The sequence below is a fragment of the Heterocephalus glaber genome, unplaced genomic scaffold, assembly GCF_053883595.1.
Source record: "Heterocephalus glaber isolate CG9 unplaced genomic scaffold, H.glaber_assembly_v1.0 deba00000006, whole genome shotgun sequence".
NCBI lineage: Eukaryota > Metazoa > Chordata > Mammalia > Rodentia > Bathyergidae > Heterocephalus > Heterocephalus glaber.
The window spans coordinates 1,505,638-1,522,181 of record NW_028258136.1 but is presented as its reverse complement, the minus strand read 5'-3'; the positions used below and the strand labels follow the sequence as shown (position 1 = coordinate 1,522,181).

The 16,544-nt window shown below is 41.8% G+C and overlaps 1 protein-coding gene across 2 annotated transcripts in view; it reads right to left on the bottom strand.

The window, feature by feature from the left end:
• Stt3a (STT3 oligosaccharyltransferase complex catalytic subunit A) overlaps positions 1-6,747 on the bottom strand; it is a 31,809-nt gene extending 25,062 nt beyond the window's left edge. For both annotated transcript variants that reach the window (XM_021251893.2, XM_004874498.4), the window contains exons 1-4: positions 6,613-6,747; positions 4,140-4,267; positions 3,096-3,156; positions 214-335 (exon numbers count right to left, since the gene is read on the bottom strand). In XM_021251893.2, coding sequence (XP_021107552.1) covers positions 214-335; positions 3,096-3,156; positions 4,140-4,227 — 271 coding nt within the window. In that variant the 5' untranslated portion in view covers positions 4,228-4,267; positions 6,613-6,747. The remainder of the gene's footprint in view (positions 1-213; positions 336-3,095; positions 3,157-4,139; positions 4,268-6,612) is intronic.
• Between the last annotated feature and the right edge of the window lie 9,797 nt (positions 6,748-16,544).

The following is a 16,544-nucleotide window of genomic DNA, read 5'->3' as shown; positions in this document are numbered from 1 at the left end:
TCTGAAGGATTCAATCGGAAATCTAGAATGTATGAAAAACTACCCATCTTCATTCTCTCACACGTATTCTACTGTCTTAAATAAGATCTGCTTTTGGAAATCTATAATCAGTATGAAATTACAAGTGTCATGCAATGAAGCTATTAGAAATAAAAGAAATTTTTCTCTTATGTACAAATACTACACCTTTTTTTTTAATCCTGTTCCTCTCACCTGGGTAAATTGTTCCTCCAATGATCCGTCCCAAAGGGTACCAGGCCCGGTCATCAAACCAGTTATGGAATTTATAAAATCCCTCCTCAGCAAGGAACCGGGTAGTCCGATAATTAAAGTACCTATAGCAGGAAAAATAAAAGGTCCATGTCTCCTTTTCTTCCCAAATACTTTACTAATTTGAAATGAATTTTCCTCTTCAGGCTATAGCACTGAGGAACTTATTACTTGAATAGGTCAGTTTGGTACCAAAAATCACTACAGTACCATATGACTCTTCCTTTGTATGCCATCCATGTCTCAACTAAAGTGTTGCTTTTCTCTTAAGGGAGTGAACTTGGAGCCCAATGTCACCACAAACATTCAAGCATAATTCACCAGGCCGGTATGTGGCAGGTGACAAGACCTATCAAGGGAATTTACGTGCTCATAAGACAAGACCACGAGAGGTGGGCACCGATAAATTTTGCCCATTTCAAGTGACAAGGAACACACACAAAAAGAGTTCTGAACCACACACCAACACATGGGTAACTTCAAGGGATGAACATCTTTAAAGATGTTGGTATAAAACCGTATGCAAGGTGAAAATGTCAATCCACACCATAACACAAGCTATTTGATGGGTTTAAACTTGTAATAAGATCTACTCTGGTCATTTCAAATACATCTGAATGCCACCTACATTGTAGTATATAAATACAGATTACATAAAAAATATCTGATGTGAAATGCTTTGCATTACACATGGAAAGACAGTTCTTTAGGTCTAAGTTAGGTAAGCCCTTACTAATTTCCCATTTAAAAGGAAATAAGAAAAAAAAAAAGACATAAATAAATAAATAAGTAAATGCCAGGAGATGTAGCTCAGTGGTGCCACAACTGCCTGGCAAGCCCAAAGTCCCAAGTTCAATTCCCAGAACCACAAATGAATGCTTGAATGTGTCTCAAATTAGGAAGAGTTTAAATACTGCAGATAATCATGACTAAATATTCTCCCTGCCGAAGCTGGAGATGGTGGTACACATCTATATCCCAGCACTCAGGAGGCTGAGGCAGGTGGATTGCCATGAGTTCAAGGCCAGCGTGAGGTACATAGTGAGTTCAAGGCCAACCTGAATTACAGAGCAAGATCCTGTCACTAAGAAACAAGAAACAAAAAACACAAAACACAAATATCCTCCCTGCCCACCTTCCTAAGCTATTTTCTCTTAGGTCAGTCAAGTTTTGGCACCTAAACTAAGTAGAAGCAACAGATGGCTTCATCACTGATAGATGTTGTTTTGGTTACTGTCAGAGACAGAAGTTATGAGGGGAGCAGGCAGTTGACATGTGTCAGAATGGTGTCCTTTACCCCCTAGTAGGAGGCAGAGTGAGAGGACATGTAGGTTAGTTTAGAATGGACCTGTCTCCTCCTCAGCAAAAGGGCCAAATCACATAATCTTTATGATTCCTTCCAGTTCTGTGACTACAGAATAGATATCTTTGTTTTCCCTGATCTACTCACCTTAATATTTGCTCATCTAGAGGGTGTGAGAAAGAAGTTCTAATAATCTTTTTATTTTTTTTTTGGTACAGGGGATTGAACTTGGGACCTTGCGCTTGCAAGGCAGGCAGCAGAACCACTGAGCTAAATCCCCAGTCCAAGTTCTAATAATCTTATCAAGAAAAATAAAGGATATGAGTTTCCTCAATCAAGAGAAAAATATACATTGATTTTTGGAGGCCCCAGAAAGAAAATCTGCAATGCTGCCAAATTCTTTTAGCTATTTACACAAAACAAAATGATAAATCTGCAAACAGGTATAGGCATTAAACATTTTTTTTTTTTTTTGGCATTAAACTTTTGACTCAATGCTCCCAGGTGAATATGTGGTTTTTAAAGTATAAATGATATTCTAAGAACCTATGATTCTGATTTTTCATAACCCCTAATTTTAGGAAATATAGTGACTGCAGTGTCAGGAATGAGATAAAACTACATTCCAATCTTGACTCCTCTGTTTACTAAATGTACAACCTTGGACAACCTCTCCCAGCCTAGGTCTCCTCATATTTGCTATATCTCATAGGGTTGTTGTAAGGTCGTAACAATCATCTGTAAAATACTTCTTGAACTACAACGAATGCTTGATAAATGTTAGTTATTAAAGCTACCAAGAGCCAGGCATGAGGATGCATGCCTGTAATCCCAGCATTCAGGGAGGCTAAGACAGCAGAATCACAAATTTGAGCCTAATCTGGGCAACTTAGCAAGACCTTGCCTCAAAATAAATTTACACAGGGGGCTGGGGATGTAGCTTAGAACCGAGGCCCTGGGTTTATTCCCCAGTTTAAAAAAAACACACACACATACAAAAAAAAGGAAAATTGAGGGTTTTCACCCATATCTAATAAACAAAATCTATTTTTAATCTAATAAACACAATCCCTAATCAAACTCATAGCTTTAATATTGTATTTTTTAAGGCTTTAGAATAAACCCAATTTCTATTCTATAAATGGCTAAACAGAAAACAACAAAAACAGCCATGGATCACAAATTCATGATTTGTAATTCTCTCTGAGCCTTGAATATACACCAGGCCCTTAATCTGCATCATTAACACTTGACCAAACTGAGAAGGCACACTTATTTTGGCCTAGGCAGATTTTAGACATACCAGTAACGCTGTTCACATTTCTTGATTGTAAGACTCACCTGAACAGTTGCAATGGAAATGTTTCAAAGAGATGATTATGTCCTGTGGAAAACTTGAAGAACTCTTGCCTTAACTGCTCTGAAAACACACCCTCATCACCAAGAGCTGACCGGAATTTAACCTGAAACCCATAAATCTGAATCCCTCCCAAATAACACCAGACAAAGCAAAGGTACTCACGGATCAAACTCGTGGATAACACTTTCAAATCTCAGGACAGCAAAGAGACGAGTGGAGAAAGCTACAAAAATCAGAGAATGAATATTTTTATGGTAATGTGTGATGACAAAGCAATAGTAGATAAATAGTGTCCTTACAGACAAAATAAAATTATGCAGCACAAGGCTAACAGGAAATACAAAATAATCCCTGAATAAAGTCTTTATCCATCTCTCCTCTCATAGAGGAAACAAAATTAGTCAAGCAATGGCATCTACATTTTCCACTTTGGTTAAGACACATTTAACTACTTATTATATAAAGCCTAAAACATTATATTCACCTATCAATACTGATATGGTCATCTTTTACAAAGTCTAGACAGATAGATGCACATGGTAGCACTAACCTTAACCTTGGAGCAAACGATGAGATATGCCAAGCAAAACTCAACTTATGACTCATGAAGAGTCAGAAAATCTAAAATCAGAATTGAGTTCTCAAAAGACTTTCAATAAGCCAGGTGTGGGACAGGAGTTTGGCTCAGTGGTTCCGCGGCCTGCCTTGCAGGCAGAGGGTCCTAAATTCCATCCCCAGTACAAAAAAAAAGTCAGTATCCAATGGTCTCCAGTATCTTTCAGCCCTCTAAGAAAACAGAATTATCACAACATGCTTCCCAGATATCTACTACCCCTTTCACATTCCTTATGTTTCTTTTATTATGTCTTCATAAAATTATCATGATGAGGAATAGTAAAAAGAACAAATAATAATCTGTTAAACCAGGTGTGCTAGCACACCTATAATCCTGCCAGTGGGGAAGCTGAGGCAGGAGGCTCACCATGAGTTTGAGGCCAGCACGGGCTATAAAGTGAGTTCAAGGCCTGCCTGAATGAGAAAGCAAGACCCTGTCTCAAAAAACAAAAACAACAAAAACAACAAAACAAAAAAACCCCACAAAAATCTGCTAAAAGTACAAGGCATTTTAAGAAAGTTATTTTCAATTTTTCTCAAGACTTTCTTCTTTCCATCCCCAAAGAAATAAAGGCCCACGTGCACACTCACATAACACAGCAGCCATTGACAGAATGAGAAGCTTCAGAAGTGTGTCCTGCTTCTCATAGGACAACCGCAAAAATCCAAGCTTAGTCATCTTGACATTTAACAGGTGGCAACAGATGACACACAAACAGCTAAAATGGAAAAGTCAAGATCTTACAATATTGAACACCTTCAATTTATTTAATAGATTAACATTCCTATTTTAGGGTAGGAGAGAACCATGAAGGACATACTAGCTAGCAAAAGCACCAGAATGAGTCAGGGCTAATACCCATTCCCAAGCCTTGCCTGAAGGCTTGCCATACTGGCAAGGAAGCAGACATAAGTCAGATCTATGTGTCAAGACTAAAAAGAAGGATCAACATATACACCCATGATTCTGTTACTCACTCCTTCACAACCAACAAGTACACAAGCACAACAGGAGTAATGCAGAAACGTAAGAGGAAAAAATGGGTTGAGGGAAAAGGTGCAGAAATACAAGATGGAAATAATGCTATAGAGAAACACAGCACTCCAGAAAGGTAAGAATACACGAGAAAGTAAAAGCAGACAAAAATTAGGCACAGAAGTGAAACCAGAAAAAGGTAAATAGAAGTCATGACTAAACCAGCACAATTTCCACCCCTAAAATTAAGCCTCGGCTAACTATCAGCTCCATATTGTTTCAAATCTCAATGGGGTTGCAGAAGTATAATTGATTAGGCATGGTGGTGTGCACCTGTAATCCTAGCACTCTGGGAGGCTGAGGCAGGATGATCAAAAGTTCAAGCCCAGCCCACGTAATTTAGTGACTTAGCAAGACTTGATAACTAATGCAGATGCAGTCATGCACTCAAGAGAGTACACATAAACCCACCACTGTACTTTCAATTCCATTTGTCACATTGTAATTACTGCATTACTGCTCAACTCTATTTCCACTTCAAATCATCTGTTTCAAGGAATTTCTGTAACTGAAACTGATCTATGTGACTGATTCCATGACACAGAGTTTATGGTACCAGATAATAATCTGAAGGGAAAAGAAAAGAAATTTTTCCTATTGAGGGAGAAAAAGATGGAGGGGGTGGGTGTACTACATTAAAATGCTGAAGAAAGCAATCTGTCAACGGTTTAGAATGAGCTGGGCATGCTGGTGCACACTTGTAATCCCAGCACCAAGGAGGCTCAGGCAGGAGGATTGCCCTGAGTTTGGGGCCAGCCTGGGCTACACAGTGAGTTCAAGGCCAGCATCCACTAAAAAGTGTGACCCTGTCTCAAAAAACAAAACAAACAAAAAACAAAAATGTGTAATAAAACAGTTCAGAATCGTAACCATTGGATGGTCAAGAACTATATAGTACTAATTTACCATAGCAGTTTATCTATTTCAGTACAAGACAATATAAACTAATCGAGGCCTAAGGGATAAAGACTATAACAACAAAGGGTATGCAACACTGTTCAAAACTATGCAGGGAAGAAAGGAATTTGCATTGCTCCTGATCTTTTCCCCACTATTACTGGAGGAAAAGAAGAAAAAAATTACACCACTCTCAGTAGAAGGCAGGAAGAATCATACATTCCTAGTACCAACATGGAAAAGGCAAACATCTTTTCTATAATTAACTGTCCCAGGGGAGGAGCATTAGATGTGTGTGTTTAATTACAATCCCAAAGGAAAACCTTATCATGCAATCAAAAACCTAACTCCAAGAAGCCAACAATCCAGTCCTCTCTCAAGTTTGTGCCTGCTTTCAGGAATGGCTGAAATAGAAACAAACTGAACACCACTGAGTTGATACGATCCACACACCTGGAAGAGTAAACAGAGGGAATGAGAGTGCCAAAACCTGAAAACTGAGTAAAGAAGCTGGTAATTTAAGTCCAGACAATAAGAGTTTTCAACGTGTGCTCTCTGGTCATTTCTGCACACCACCAAAGCAAGTAAGGGCAAACACACCTTTCTTAAAACAGAATCTCTCACCTCCTCAACTGTGTCCGGCAAGATTAGACAGCCTGTGCCATCCTAGCTCTTGATTCCAAGACTGCAACCTCCCCAGCCCCATTTTCCTGCCTCTTGCCCTCCCCTCCTCCCTTTGACTCTGTCCTGCCAAAGGTCCCACCTGCCTCTCCCTCCCACCCCCGTGGAAGTGACCACCTCTGACCCCACCCACCGCAGGACCCCTACCACCTCAGCATCCTCTGTGCCAAGCCCTTGACACTCTAGTTCCTGGATCCAGTCTTTCTCAAGCTTTCCTGATCTAAGTGCACGCCCCATCCCCATGACCCTTCCTTATCCTGCTTTCCCAGACCGCACCTCCTTCCATTCCACGAGGTGCCCACACCACACCTCACGCTCCCTCCTCTAAAGGCCCTAAGCTCTGCTCTCCGCCATCTTCTACAGTCCTGGTTCCTGCACTTCGCTTGGGTCCGTCACCATCCTAGATACTACTTGCAGTTAATTCTCAACTACAACCTACGACCTTCTCACCTGGGCAGCGTTCCTCAGGAATCCGCTCCGCTCCCACTGCCATCCGCTCAGTGGCGCACCCAACCCTGACAAAGGCCAGCTCCGCCCCAGGACCGCTCCCCATTGGCTGGCTTCCGGCCAATATGATTCTTCGGGAAAGCGATAGGACTAGGTACTGTCAGTCAGGTCCGGAGGCCGGGACTAAGCCTCGTTTTCCCTTCTTAACTGGTCTGTAGAGCTATCATTTAGCACTCTAGGGGCGGAACTATAAGATCCCACCTAGCTGTCATAGGCCGGCGCGTGAAAGTGAAGCGCTCGGAAAGAACATGCTCGGGGAAGTTTGGTTGAGGGCCGAGGAGTGACGTGTCGGTCCACGGACTGGGAACGGGCCTCCGTGGGAAGGTGTGGCCCGTTACCCGAGCCATGTGACCAGAAGCGGAAACTACGCTGTGGAGCAGGCAGACGTGATCGAAAAATGTGGGACTATGAAGCTGTATCTTTTTTCCTTAAAGTAGAGATAGGACGATGTCTAATAAAAGGTTAAGAGAGAGTCGTCCTACCTATTCTCGATGAAAACGCAAACGCTTCCTGGGCCAGACCGTTCCATCTTTACAGAAAAGATTTGCCCGTGATTCGCTGTTTTACTATGATCCCGAAACTGCGATCGACGAGGAGGCCCGGGCGTATTTCCGGAGGCATCTCCCTTTTTCAGCTCTGGCTTTGTGAAGGATGCCTAGGGCGTTGGGGTTTTGGGCAGAGAAGCCACTGCCCGACTGGAGCAGCCAGCGAGCGACTTTCCTCGCGGGAGCCGGGGACAGCGACCGCTGCCTTGATCCTTCACCCCTTCGCAAGATACCTACATCCCCTACTCGGCCTTGCCTTTCTTCTCCCTCCCAAAAACACGTTGGCGAGGGCAGGGAAGGGGGCAGAGTTTCAGCATCCAACTTCGTCTTTCCAACTCACTTGCACACCGATATACTCGCGCCGATATACACGCGCCGGTGAGCACACGCTGCGCGGAAGAAGGGAGCATCCAGGACAACCCACTCAGGACCCCTCCTGTCTCAGGAGCTATTCCTATTCCCCAGTAAATTTTCCTACATCCAGCCACTGTCCAAATGTGATGCCAGTGCTACTGCACTCCCCATTTACACTCCCACCAAGAAAGTCTACCAAACCTACTGAAAGAAAGCATGTGATTCCAATCAGTGCTTTAAAGTCATGTGTTGTTGTTTTTTTAAAGTCACAGTACCAGCCTTACTGTTAAGAGTAAATAGAACTCCTTTATTCTGTTTTAATGATAAGTATTCAGTCCTCAAAACAAGTTTTTCTTTAAAAACAAAAAAATTAAAATTAGATCCCTATTAAAAGTAAGAAAAAGTGCCCGTTGTGGTGACACACACCTGGAATCCCAACACTCTGGAGGCTGAGGCAGGGGGATAGCCATGAGTTTGAGGCCAGCCTGGCCTACATAGTGAGTGCAAGTCCAGCCTGAACTACACAGCAAGACCCTGTCTCAAAAAAAAGAAAAAAAAAGGGAAAAAAGTACTGTAAAGAATATTAAAACGTTAGAGTTCTCTTTTTAAAAGGTTCTTAGGGAGCCGGGTATGGTGGTGCATGCCTGTAATCCCAGCACTCTTAAGGCTGAGACAGGAGGATTGCTGTGAGTTCCAGGGCAGCCTGAGCTACATAGTGAGTTCAGGACCAGCCTGAACTACAAAGGGAGACCCTGCTTCAAAAAATGAAATAAGAGCTGGGGATTTAGCTCAGTGGTTTCGCTGCCTCCTGTGCAAGCACAAGGACCCAAGTTCGATCCCCGGTACGAAAAAAAAAAAGAAAGAAATGAATGAATGGATGAATGAATGAATGATTCTTAGGCCCAGAGATGTAGTTCAGTGCCAATGCACCTGCCTAGGAAGCGCAAGGTCCTGAGTTCGATCTCTGGTTGGTACTGGAAAAAAAAAATTAAAAGGTTCTTGAACATGTTTGTAAAGGAAATATTTGTTTTTAGGTGATAAATTAAATCACCTTTTTCAGAAGTCAAAATGTACTATTAATGCAAAGCTGAGCTGGGCGTGGTGGTGCACACCACTCCCAGCACTGGGGAGGCTGAGGCTGGAGGATTGCCCCGAGTTCAAGGCCAACTGGACTACACAATGAGACCCTGTCTCAAAACACCAAAAAATGAAAAGAAAGAAAGAAAGGAAGAAATAGAAAGAAAGCAAGCAAGCTTAAACTTTCAAGGAAATTTAGCAAGACCCAGTCTCAAAATAATATATAGTGTTGGAGGTATAGCTCAGTGATTCCTAGTTTCAGTCCCCAGTACGGAGGGGTCGAATTGGGGGATGTTAAAAATCTAAGCATACCTTTTTGTTCTAAACATATTTTTAAGATGAGGTGTCTTTTCTTGTCTTTTCTTTTTTGTTGTTGTTGTTGGGGTTTGTGTGTGTTTGGTTGTGGGTTTTTGTTGTTTTTTTGAGACAAAATCTCACTATGTAGTTCAGGCTGGCCTTGAACTCACTATGTAGCCCAGGCTGGCCTGGAACTCATGGTGATTCTCCTGCCTCAGCTTCCCAAGTGCTGGGATTATAGGTGTGTGCCACGACCCCCGGCTCTCCTGTCTTTTCTTTTGTAGTGTAGGGGATAAATCCATGGGCTTTTCCTCTGCTAGGCAATCACTCTACCACTGTGCTATGCCCTTTTAACCTTTAGGGTAGTCTTTGATTCCAGTCTGTAGGGAAAGGCTAATCTGTAAATAAAATCAAGAGAAAACAAAGTCCGAAAATTTATTATAAATTGGGCATAATGCCCTATGCCTGGAATCCCAACACTGGAAGGCTGAGGCAGGAGGATAGTAAGTTTGAGCCCAGCCCGGGCAATTTAGGGAGATGCTGTCTCAAAATTTTAAAAAACATTGAAAACACCTGGGAGTGTAGCTCAGCGTGAAGGCCTTGGGTTCAATCCCCAGTACCACCCCCTCCAAAAGTTATTTATTTATTTCAAAGGAACCTATGGATTATATCCAGAGAATTATATCAGTTAATTCTCTTCCCTCCTAACCAAAAGTTTTGACTTGTTTCAGAAAGCACTGCTTTTACTATTCCATCAGTTGCTTCAAATATTTTGAAGGACTCATTACTTTCACATAGAACTTTTGGTCTTTCCTGAAATGTTCCCTTACCTCTCTCTCTGTGCTGGTCAGATTTCTGTTACTGACCAAGAAAAGCTAAGATAATCCACTTAAAGTGAAGAAAGGTTTACTTTGGCTCAAGATTTCAGAGGTTTCAGCCCATGATCTCTGCTGCTTTGGGCAGCAGAAAAGTCCATCATGGTGGAAGCCAGAGCAGAAGAGGCCTGCTCACCTTACAGCAGGGAGAGAAGAGGGGCTGGGCCCTAGCACCTCCTTCAAGGGCGCCCTCACTCACCCAACTTCCTTGCACTGGCCCTACCTCCTAAAGGCTGCGAAACCTCCCAGTAGCACCCTGGGATGGGGACCAAGCCTTCCCCATGTGAGCCTTTCAGAGGACATTCAAGATCCAAGCTGTAGCATTTTCATTGATCACAAGACACTCGCACCCCTATCTCATCTGCAGCACACAGGTGTATCTGTTTTATTCTCCAAGACACTCTCCCCAGAACCCACTTTTCTAAGTGTGCTTAAAACTGTATTACTGAGATTTCCTCCCAGTGTTTCTGGATTCCACTGCTCTTTCATGTTGCTTCGTTGAGTGTTTTGCCTTTTTATTTTTAAGGAATTGAACACAGGGCCTTCACTCTAAACTATATCCTCACCTCTTTGTTTTTTTATTTTTTAAATTATTTTTTTGTTTTTTTGAGACAAGGCCTCAAAGTCACTATGATCCTCCTGCCTCAGCCTCCCAAGTTCTGGTGACATAGGATGTAGGGTGTGGCAAAGTTGGCTTGGAAAATAAGTGGAACCTGTCAATTACAAGACCCCAGGACAGTGCCAAATAACTCTCAGGACCCTGTATGTGGAACTTCTCCCAGGCTCCCACAAGATATGGGCGCCGTAAGAGACAGATGCCACAAGGATCCCGGTATCGTGACTCTTCATGGTAGCCCATGCTCTGTCTCCCAGACACAGGATGTACTTTTATTTTTGCTTTTTATCCTTTTCACTCTTGTTCAGCCCAAGTTGCCACTACAGGGCCAGTTTATCCCTTACTCCTTTACCCCTCACTTTTCAAATACATTTTTGGGACTGGTTTTTTTGGCTTGTCTCATCCAATTAGTTGTTTGAGGCAGTAACCTGGAATATGTTTTAAGTGGTGAGCCATTTCTAAAGAAACTACCTGACAACATTGGCTTTACAGGTGTGTGCCACCACACATAGTTTATTTTTTTATTTTGAGATAGGATCTCACTAAATTGCCACATTGCCCAGGTTGGTTCAAACCTGCTATTCTCCTGCCTCAGCCTCCCATAGTGCTGGGATTACAAGGTCTGCACCATCACACCCAGCAAATTTTCATTTTTGATATTTTTTTTTCTAGTAACTTTTGTAAATAAGCTGAATGGAAAGCAAACAATGACTTTGCATGTTTGGAAATGCCTGCATTTCTATCCTTGATATATAATATGGCTAGGTTTAGAATTTGAGGGAAAAAATTGGGACACCCCCTCCCCCCAACACTGTATACACACACAAGCCCAAATAAAAGCATACTGTGAAGTAACTACAGTTTCTAGCTGAGGCGGGAAATTAGGGTGTGCCAAAACTGGCTGGGATAGTATTAATGACAGAATCCCTAGACACATGCGCAGGACAGTTCCCAAAGCCCTGCAAGTGGACTTCAAGCAGGTTTTCAATAGGACGGCTTTGACCTGACTTCAGCCTGAGAAGGGGAGATACAAAGCCAGGATTTAGCTCAGAGGCGCCGTGCCTGCCTCACAAGCACAAGGTCCTGAGTTTGATCCCTGGTACCCACCCCCCAAAAAAAGCTTCACAAAAATGACAGTCCACACTGAGCATTTTGCCACTGTGTTCTCTGTTCCACAGTGGCCCGCACTCACACTGTAGGGTGTACTTTGGGCGGGGGGGTGCTGGGGATCAAACTCTGGACCTTGTGCATGCAAGGCAGACGCTGAAACCACTGAGCTAAATTCCCAGCTAGGGTGTACTTCTTTTCCTACTTTTATTTGGCCCAAATTTACTCTGATTAGCCTGTCTCTTTTCTTACCTTTAATAAAACTTCGCTACCATTTGTATTTGTCTTGATCAATTCTTTGCTCAGGATGGAAAGAACCTAGAAACCACCTCTAGAAGGAGGCTCTGGAACCCTAAAACCTGTAACATATTTTCTGTTATCCAGAGTTTTTCTTGATAACTGTGATGTTGATCTGACTCACATTCTTTTATAAGTAATCTATTTTTCTAATTTAATCTTTCTTGAGAGACCCCATACTGTTTTCACTTTTTACTGCCTTACAATTTGTAGAGCTTTTTAGTCTGAAAACAATTTTTTTAAACAAAAATATTAATAATTTTCATCATCAGTACATAAAATTTTTTAAAATATTTTTTCAGTGCTGGAGCTCAAACCCAGGATGATTTTATTCTTATCTCTATTTTTCTGTTATTTTTGAAACAGAGTCAAACTTTATAGTTCAAGCTAGCCTTGAACTCACTGTAGTCCAGGCTGGCCTTGAATTTGCAGTGATCCTCCTGCCTCAGCCTCCCAAGTGCTGGGATTACAGGGGGGCACCACCACACCCAGATTGAAGTTTCTATTAGACAGATGTTGGGCTTCCTAATTCTTGGATAGCACCTCGATTCCTGTTTCTATGTTTTGATCTTTTGGCTTAATGCCTTAGGAGTTTACCATAATTTTATCCTTCATCTTTTTTTTTGTACTGGGGATCAAACTCAGGACCTTGTGCTTGTGAGGCAGGCACCGTGCCACTGAGCTAAATCCCCGGCTTATCTTTCATCTTGCAGTGATATAGCCTTCTCAGCGCCATGTTTATAAGCCTTTATCATTTTAATTTTCACAACTGCCTTAATTTGTACTAACTCCATTTTCTTTACACAGAAATCTGTTCTTTATGGATGCAGTAGCTTCTCAAATTTCTGGGGAAGTATTGATTAGACTTTGTTTCATTGTTGTTTCTGAGACAGTTTTTTTTTTTTTTTTGGTACCGGGGATCAAACTCAGGACCCTGCGCTTTCAAGGCAGGTGGCGGCACCACTGAGCTAAATCTCCGGCCCAGAGACAGAGTCTTGCTGTGTTGCCCAGGCTGGCCTTGAACATGGAATCATCCAGCCTCAACCTCCTTTCTTCTGGTACTAGGGAATTGGACCCAGGGCCTCTGCATTGAGTGCATCCCCAGCCTATTTATTTATTTAGACAGTGTTTCACTATGTACTTAACTTTGAGCTATGTAGTCCCAGCTGGCCTTGAAATGGCAATCTTCCTGCCTCGGGCTTCTAAGTTCGGAGATTTCAGCCATGAACCACCACACCTGTCACAGAACTTAAATTAACATTTTTTCCTTCTAGAATCATTTAAATCTCCTCCAGACACAGACATTCTGTTATCTGTATTTTTGCAAAGGTGGGGGTAGTTATGATGTTAATTCCTGGTTACATTTGGGGCTGGGGGTGTAACTCAGTGGTAGAATGCCTGCTTAGCATGCACAAGGCCCTGGGTTCGATCACCAGTTCCAAAGAAACAAAACAACCAAACACAAACTTAGCTAAGTGAGCACTTACAGACTTTTTTCCATAGGTGTCAAAACACTACAGAACTTGAAATCAGAAAATGAGGACAAGGATGAAGGGCTGACTATATGGCCTAATCTCTCATCAGACTGAATCCCTGTTTTATCCAGCACAGAGGCCTATGGGAAAACAGTAGCTATTTGATAGTACAGTTTGTAAAATCCTGCTGCTCATTTATTGGTCAGGCTCCCTCACTAGACAGTTAGGTCCAGAAGGGTAGTAATCTTTCTGATTCACCCATGAGTTCCCAGAGACTAACAAAGGCCTGACAGAGAAGGTATTCAAATATTTGTTATATAACTAAGTCATCTGTTCTCCCATTGGAGCCTTTACTGGTTCTATGGACTCACTTTAGGTCCACCAAAAAGTATTTCACTGATGTACGGGTGTCACTGTTACTAGATCCAAGTCACACTGACCTAAAGTCAGCTTCATTTTAACTTAGGTTTGTAGGTCACATAGCATTGGCAGAACATGTTAATGAGGGGTGGGTGAGTGAACTATTAAACACTACATTCCACTCTGCCTAACAATGAATTGATAACCTTTAGCAGAGCAATCTCAACCAGTGATATAAACACTTGAGTACTAAGCTCAAAGTGCTATTGCTATAATCAGAAAATATGAAGGGCCAGGGATGTAGCTCAGTGCCACCAAGATCCTGACTTTGATTCCTGATATGGGGGGCTGGGGATGGGGAATATGAGTTGGCAGAACAAGTAGACAGTTATCAGACAAGGATAGGTCCCCTCTTCCCACAGATGTCTTCCTTGTAAAGTGGTTTACAAACCTCTGACCGTAAGTTGCACTCTTCTAAATTTGTTCCAGTTTGTCATAACTCCTCTTTAATATTTTATCATTTTTTTTCTTTTTGAGACACGGTCTAGCTATATAGTTGAGGCTGACCTTGAACTCACTATGTAGCCCAGGCTTGCCTTGAACTAGTGGTGGTCCTCCTGCCTCAGCCTCCAACTACTAGGACCACAGGTGTGCACCATCATGCCCAGCATTATCTTTTTTTTTTTTTAAGTGCAAAGAAGTTAACAGAAATCAATGCACAAACCTGTCCATCTAGAAGTTTCTAGTAGAGCTGAGGATGATGCCATGCACCTATAACCCCAGCACTTGGAAGGCTAAAACAGGAGGCTTATGAGTTCAAAGCTGGCCTGGACTATACAGCAAGACAAACAGTATCAAAGTTTCTACTGGGGGGCCGGGGATTTAGCTCAGTGGTTTTGCCACCTGCTGCACAAGCACAAGGACCCGTGTTCAATCTCCGGTACCAGAAAAACAAAACAAAACAAAAGTTTCTACTAGGGTTAGGGGGAGCAGCTCAGTAGTATAGAACCTGTCTGGCAAGTGTACAGCCTTATTTGATTCCCAGTATCATAAAAAACAAAATATTTTCTAGCAGATCTGCTCAGATCTGGAGTATCCACATTCCAATTCTTTAAGAGCTCTATATTGGAGCCATGTGTGGTGGTTCACATCTGTAATTTCAGCTACTCATGAGGCTGAGACGGGAAGATTTCAAGTTCAAAGCTAGTGTAGGCAACTTAGCAAGATCCTGTCTCAACAGAAAAGGCTCAGTGGTATAGAGTGCCCCAGATTCAACTCCCAGTACTACCACACACATAATGCACAACCAGAAGTTGCTCTAATGGACAGCTAGGCGCTAAACAAAACAATAAGTGTAGTTTTTTTTTGCAAGACATAGTGGTGCATGTGCCTGTAATCTCAGCACTTGGGAGGCTGAGGCAGAAGGATCACTGCAAGTTCAAGGCCAGCCTTGGCTACCTAGTGAGTTCAAGACTACCCTGAGCTCCAGAGGAAGACCCTTCCTCAAAAACAAAGTAAAAACAAGTACTGATGGCTTCACTCCTGAATTCTACAAAAAATTTAGGGAAAAGCTAATGCCATTACTTCTCAAACTTTAATTACATTGAAAGGGAAGCAATACTCCCAAATTCATTCCTGGAAGCAGGCATTACTTTGATTCCAAAAGCAGAGAAAGACCCAACCAAAAAAGAGAACTACAGGCCAATCCCCCTAATGAACACAGATGCAAAAATCCTCAACAAGATACTGGCAAACAGAATACAGAGGACCATCAAGAAGATCATACACCCTGACCAAGTGAGGATTCATCTCAGGGATGGAAGGATGGTTCAACATAGGTAAATCAATAAATGTAATACAGTATATTAACAGACTTGAGGACAAAAACCAAATGATCATCTCAATACATGCAGAAAAAGCATTTGACAAAATGCAACACCCATTCATGATAAAAACTCTACAGAAAATTGGAATAGATGGTCTTTTTTTTTTTTTTTGTACCGGGAATCAAACTCAGGACCTTGCACTTGCAAGGCAGGCGGTGGAACCACTGAGCTAAATCTCCCACCTCGGAATAGATGGTCTTTATCTCAACCTGATAAAGGCTAGCTAGGAAAAACCAACAGCTAACACCATACTAAATGGTCAAAAACTAAATCTTTCACGCTAAAATCAGGAACAAGACAAGGATGTCCACTATCACCACTATTGTTCAATATAGTTCTGGAAACATTAGCCATAGCAATTAAACAAGAGAAAGAAGTAAAAGGAATAAAGATAGGAAAGGAAGAAGTTAAACTGTCATTATTTGCTGATGACATGATACTTTACATAGAATACCCAAAAAAACTCTAAAAGATTTCTAGACTTAATTAACAGACTCAGCAGAGTAGCTGAATACAACAAGGTCAACACACAAATAACAGACTGAGAAATTGGGGAAACAATTCCTTTCACAATAGCATCCCCTAAAAATGAAATGTTTAGGAATCAATCTAATGAAGTAAAAGACCTCTACCCTGAAAACTATGGCACTCTGAAAAAAGAGACTGAAGACGATATCAGAAAATAAAAAGACATCCCTTGTTCCTGGGTAGGAAGACTCAACACAGTGAAAATGGACATACTTCCAAAACTGCTAGATAGATTCAATGCGATTCCAACTGAAATTTTACCAGCTGTTCCTCAGACAAAGGACTATATCTAGAATATATAAAGAACTTAAAAAAATCAGACTCCCGAAATTTAAAGACCCCATTCAAAAATGGGCATCTGAAATGAATGGACATTTCTCAAAGAAGTAAAAGCAAATAAACATATGAAAAAATGTTTAACATCACTGGTCATCTGTGAAATTCAAATTAAAATAATG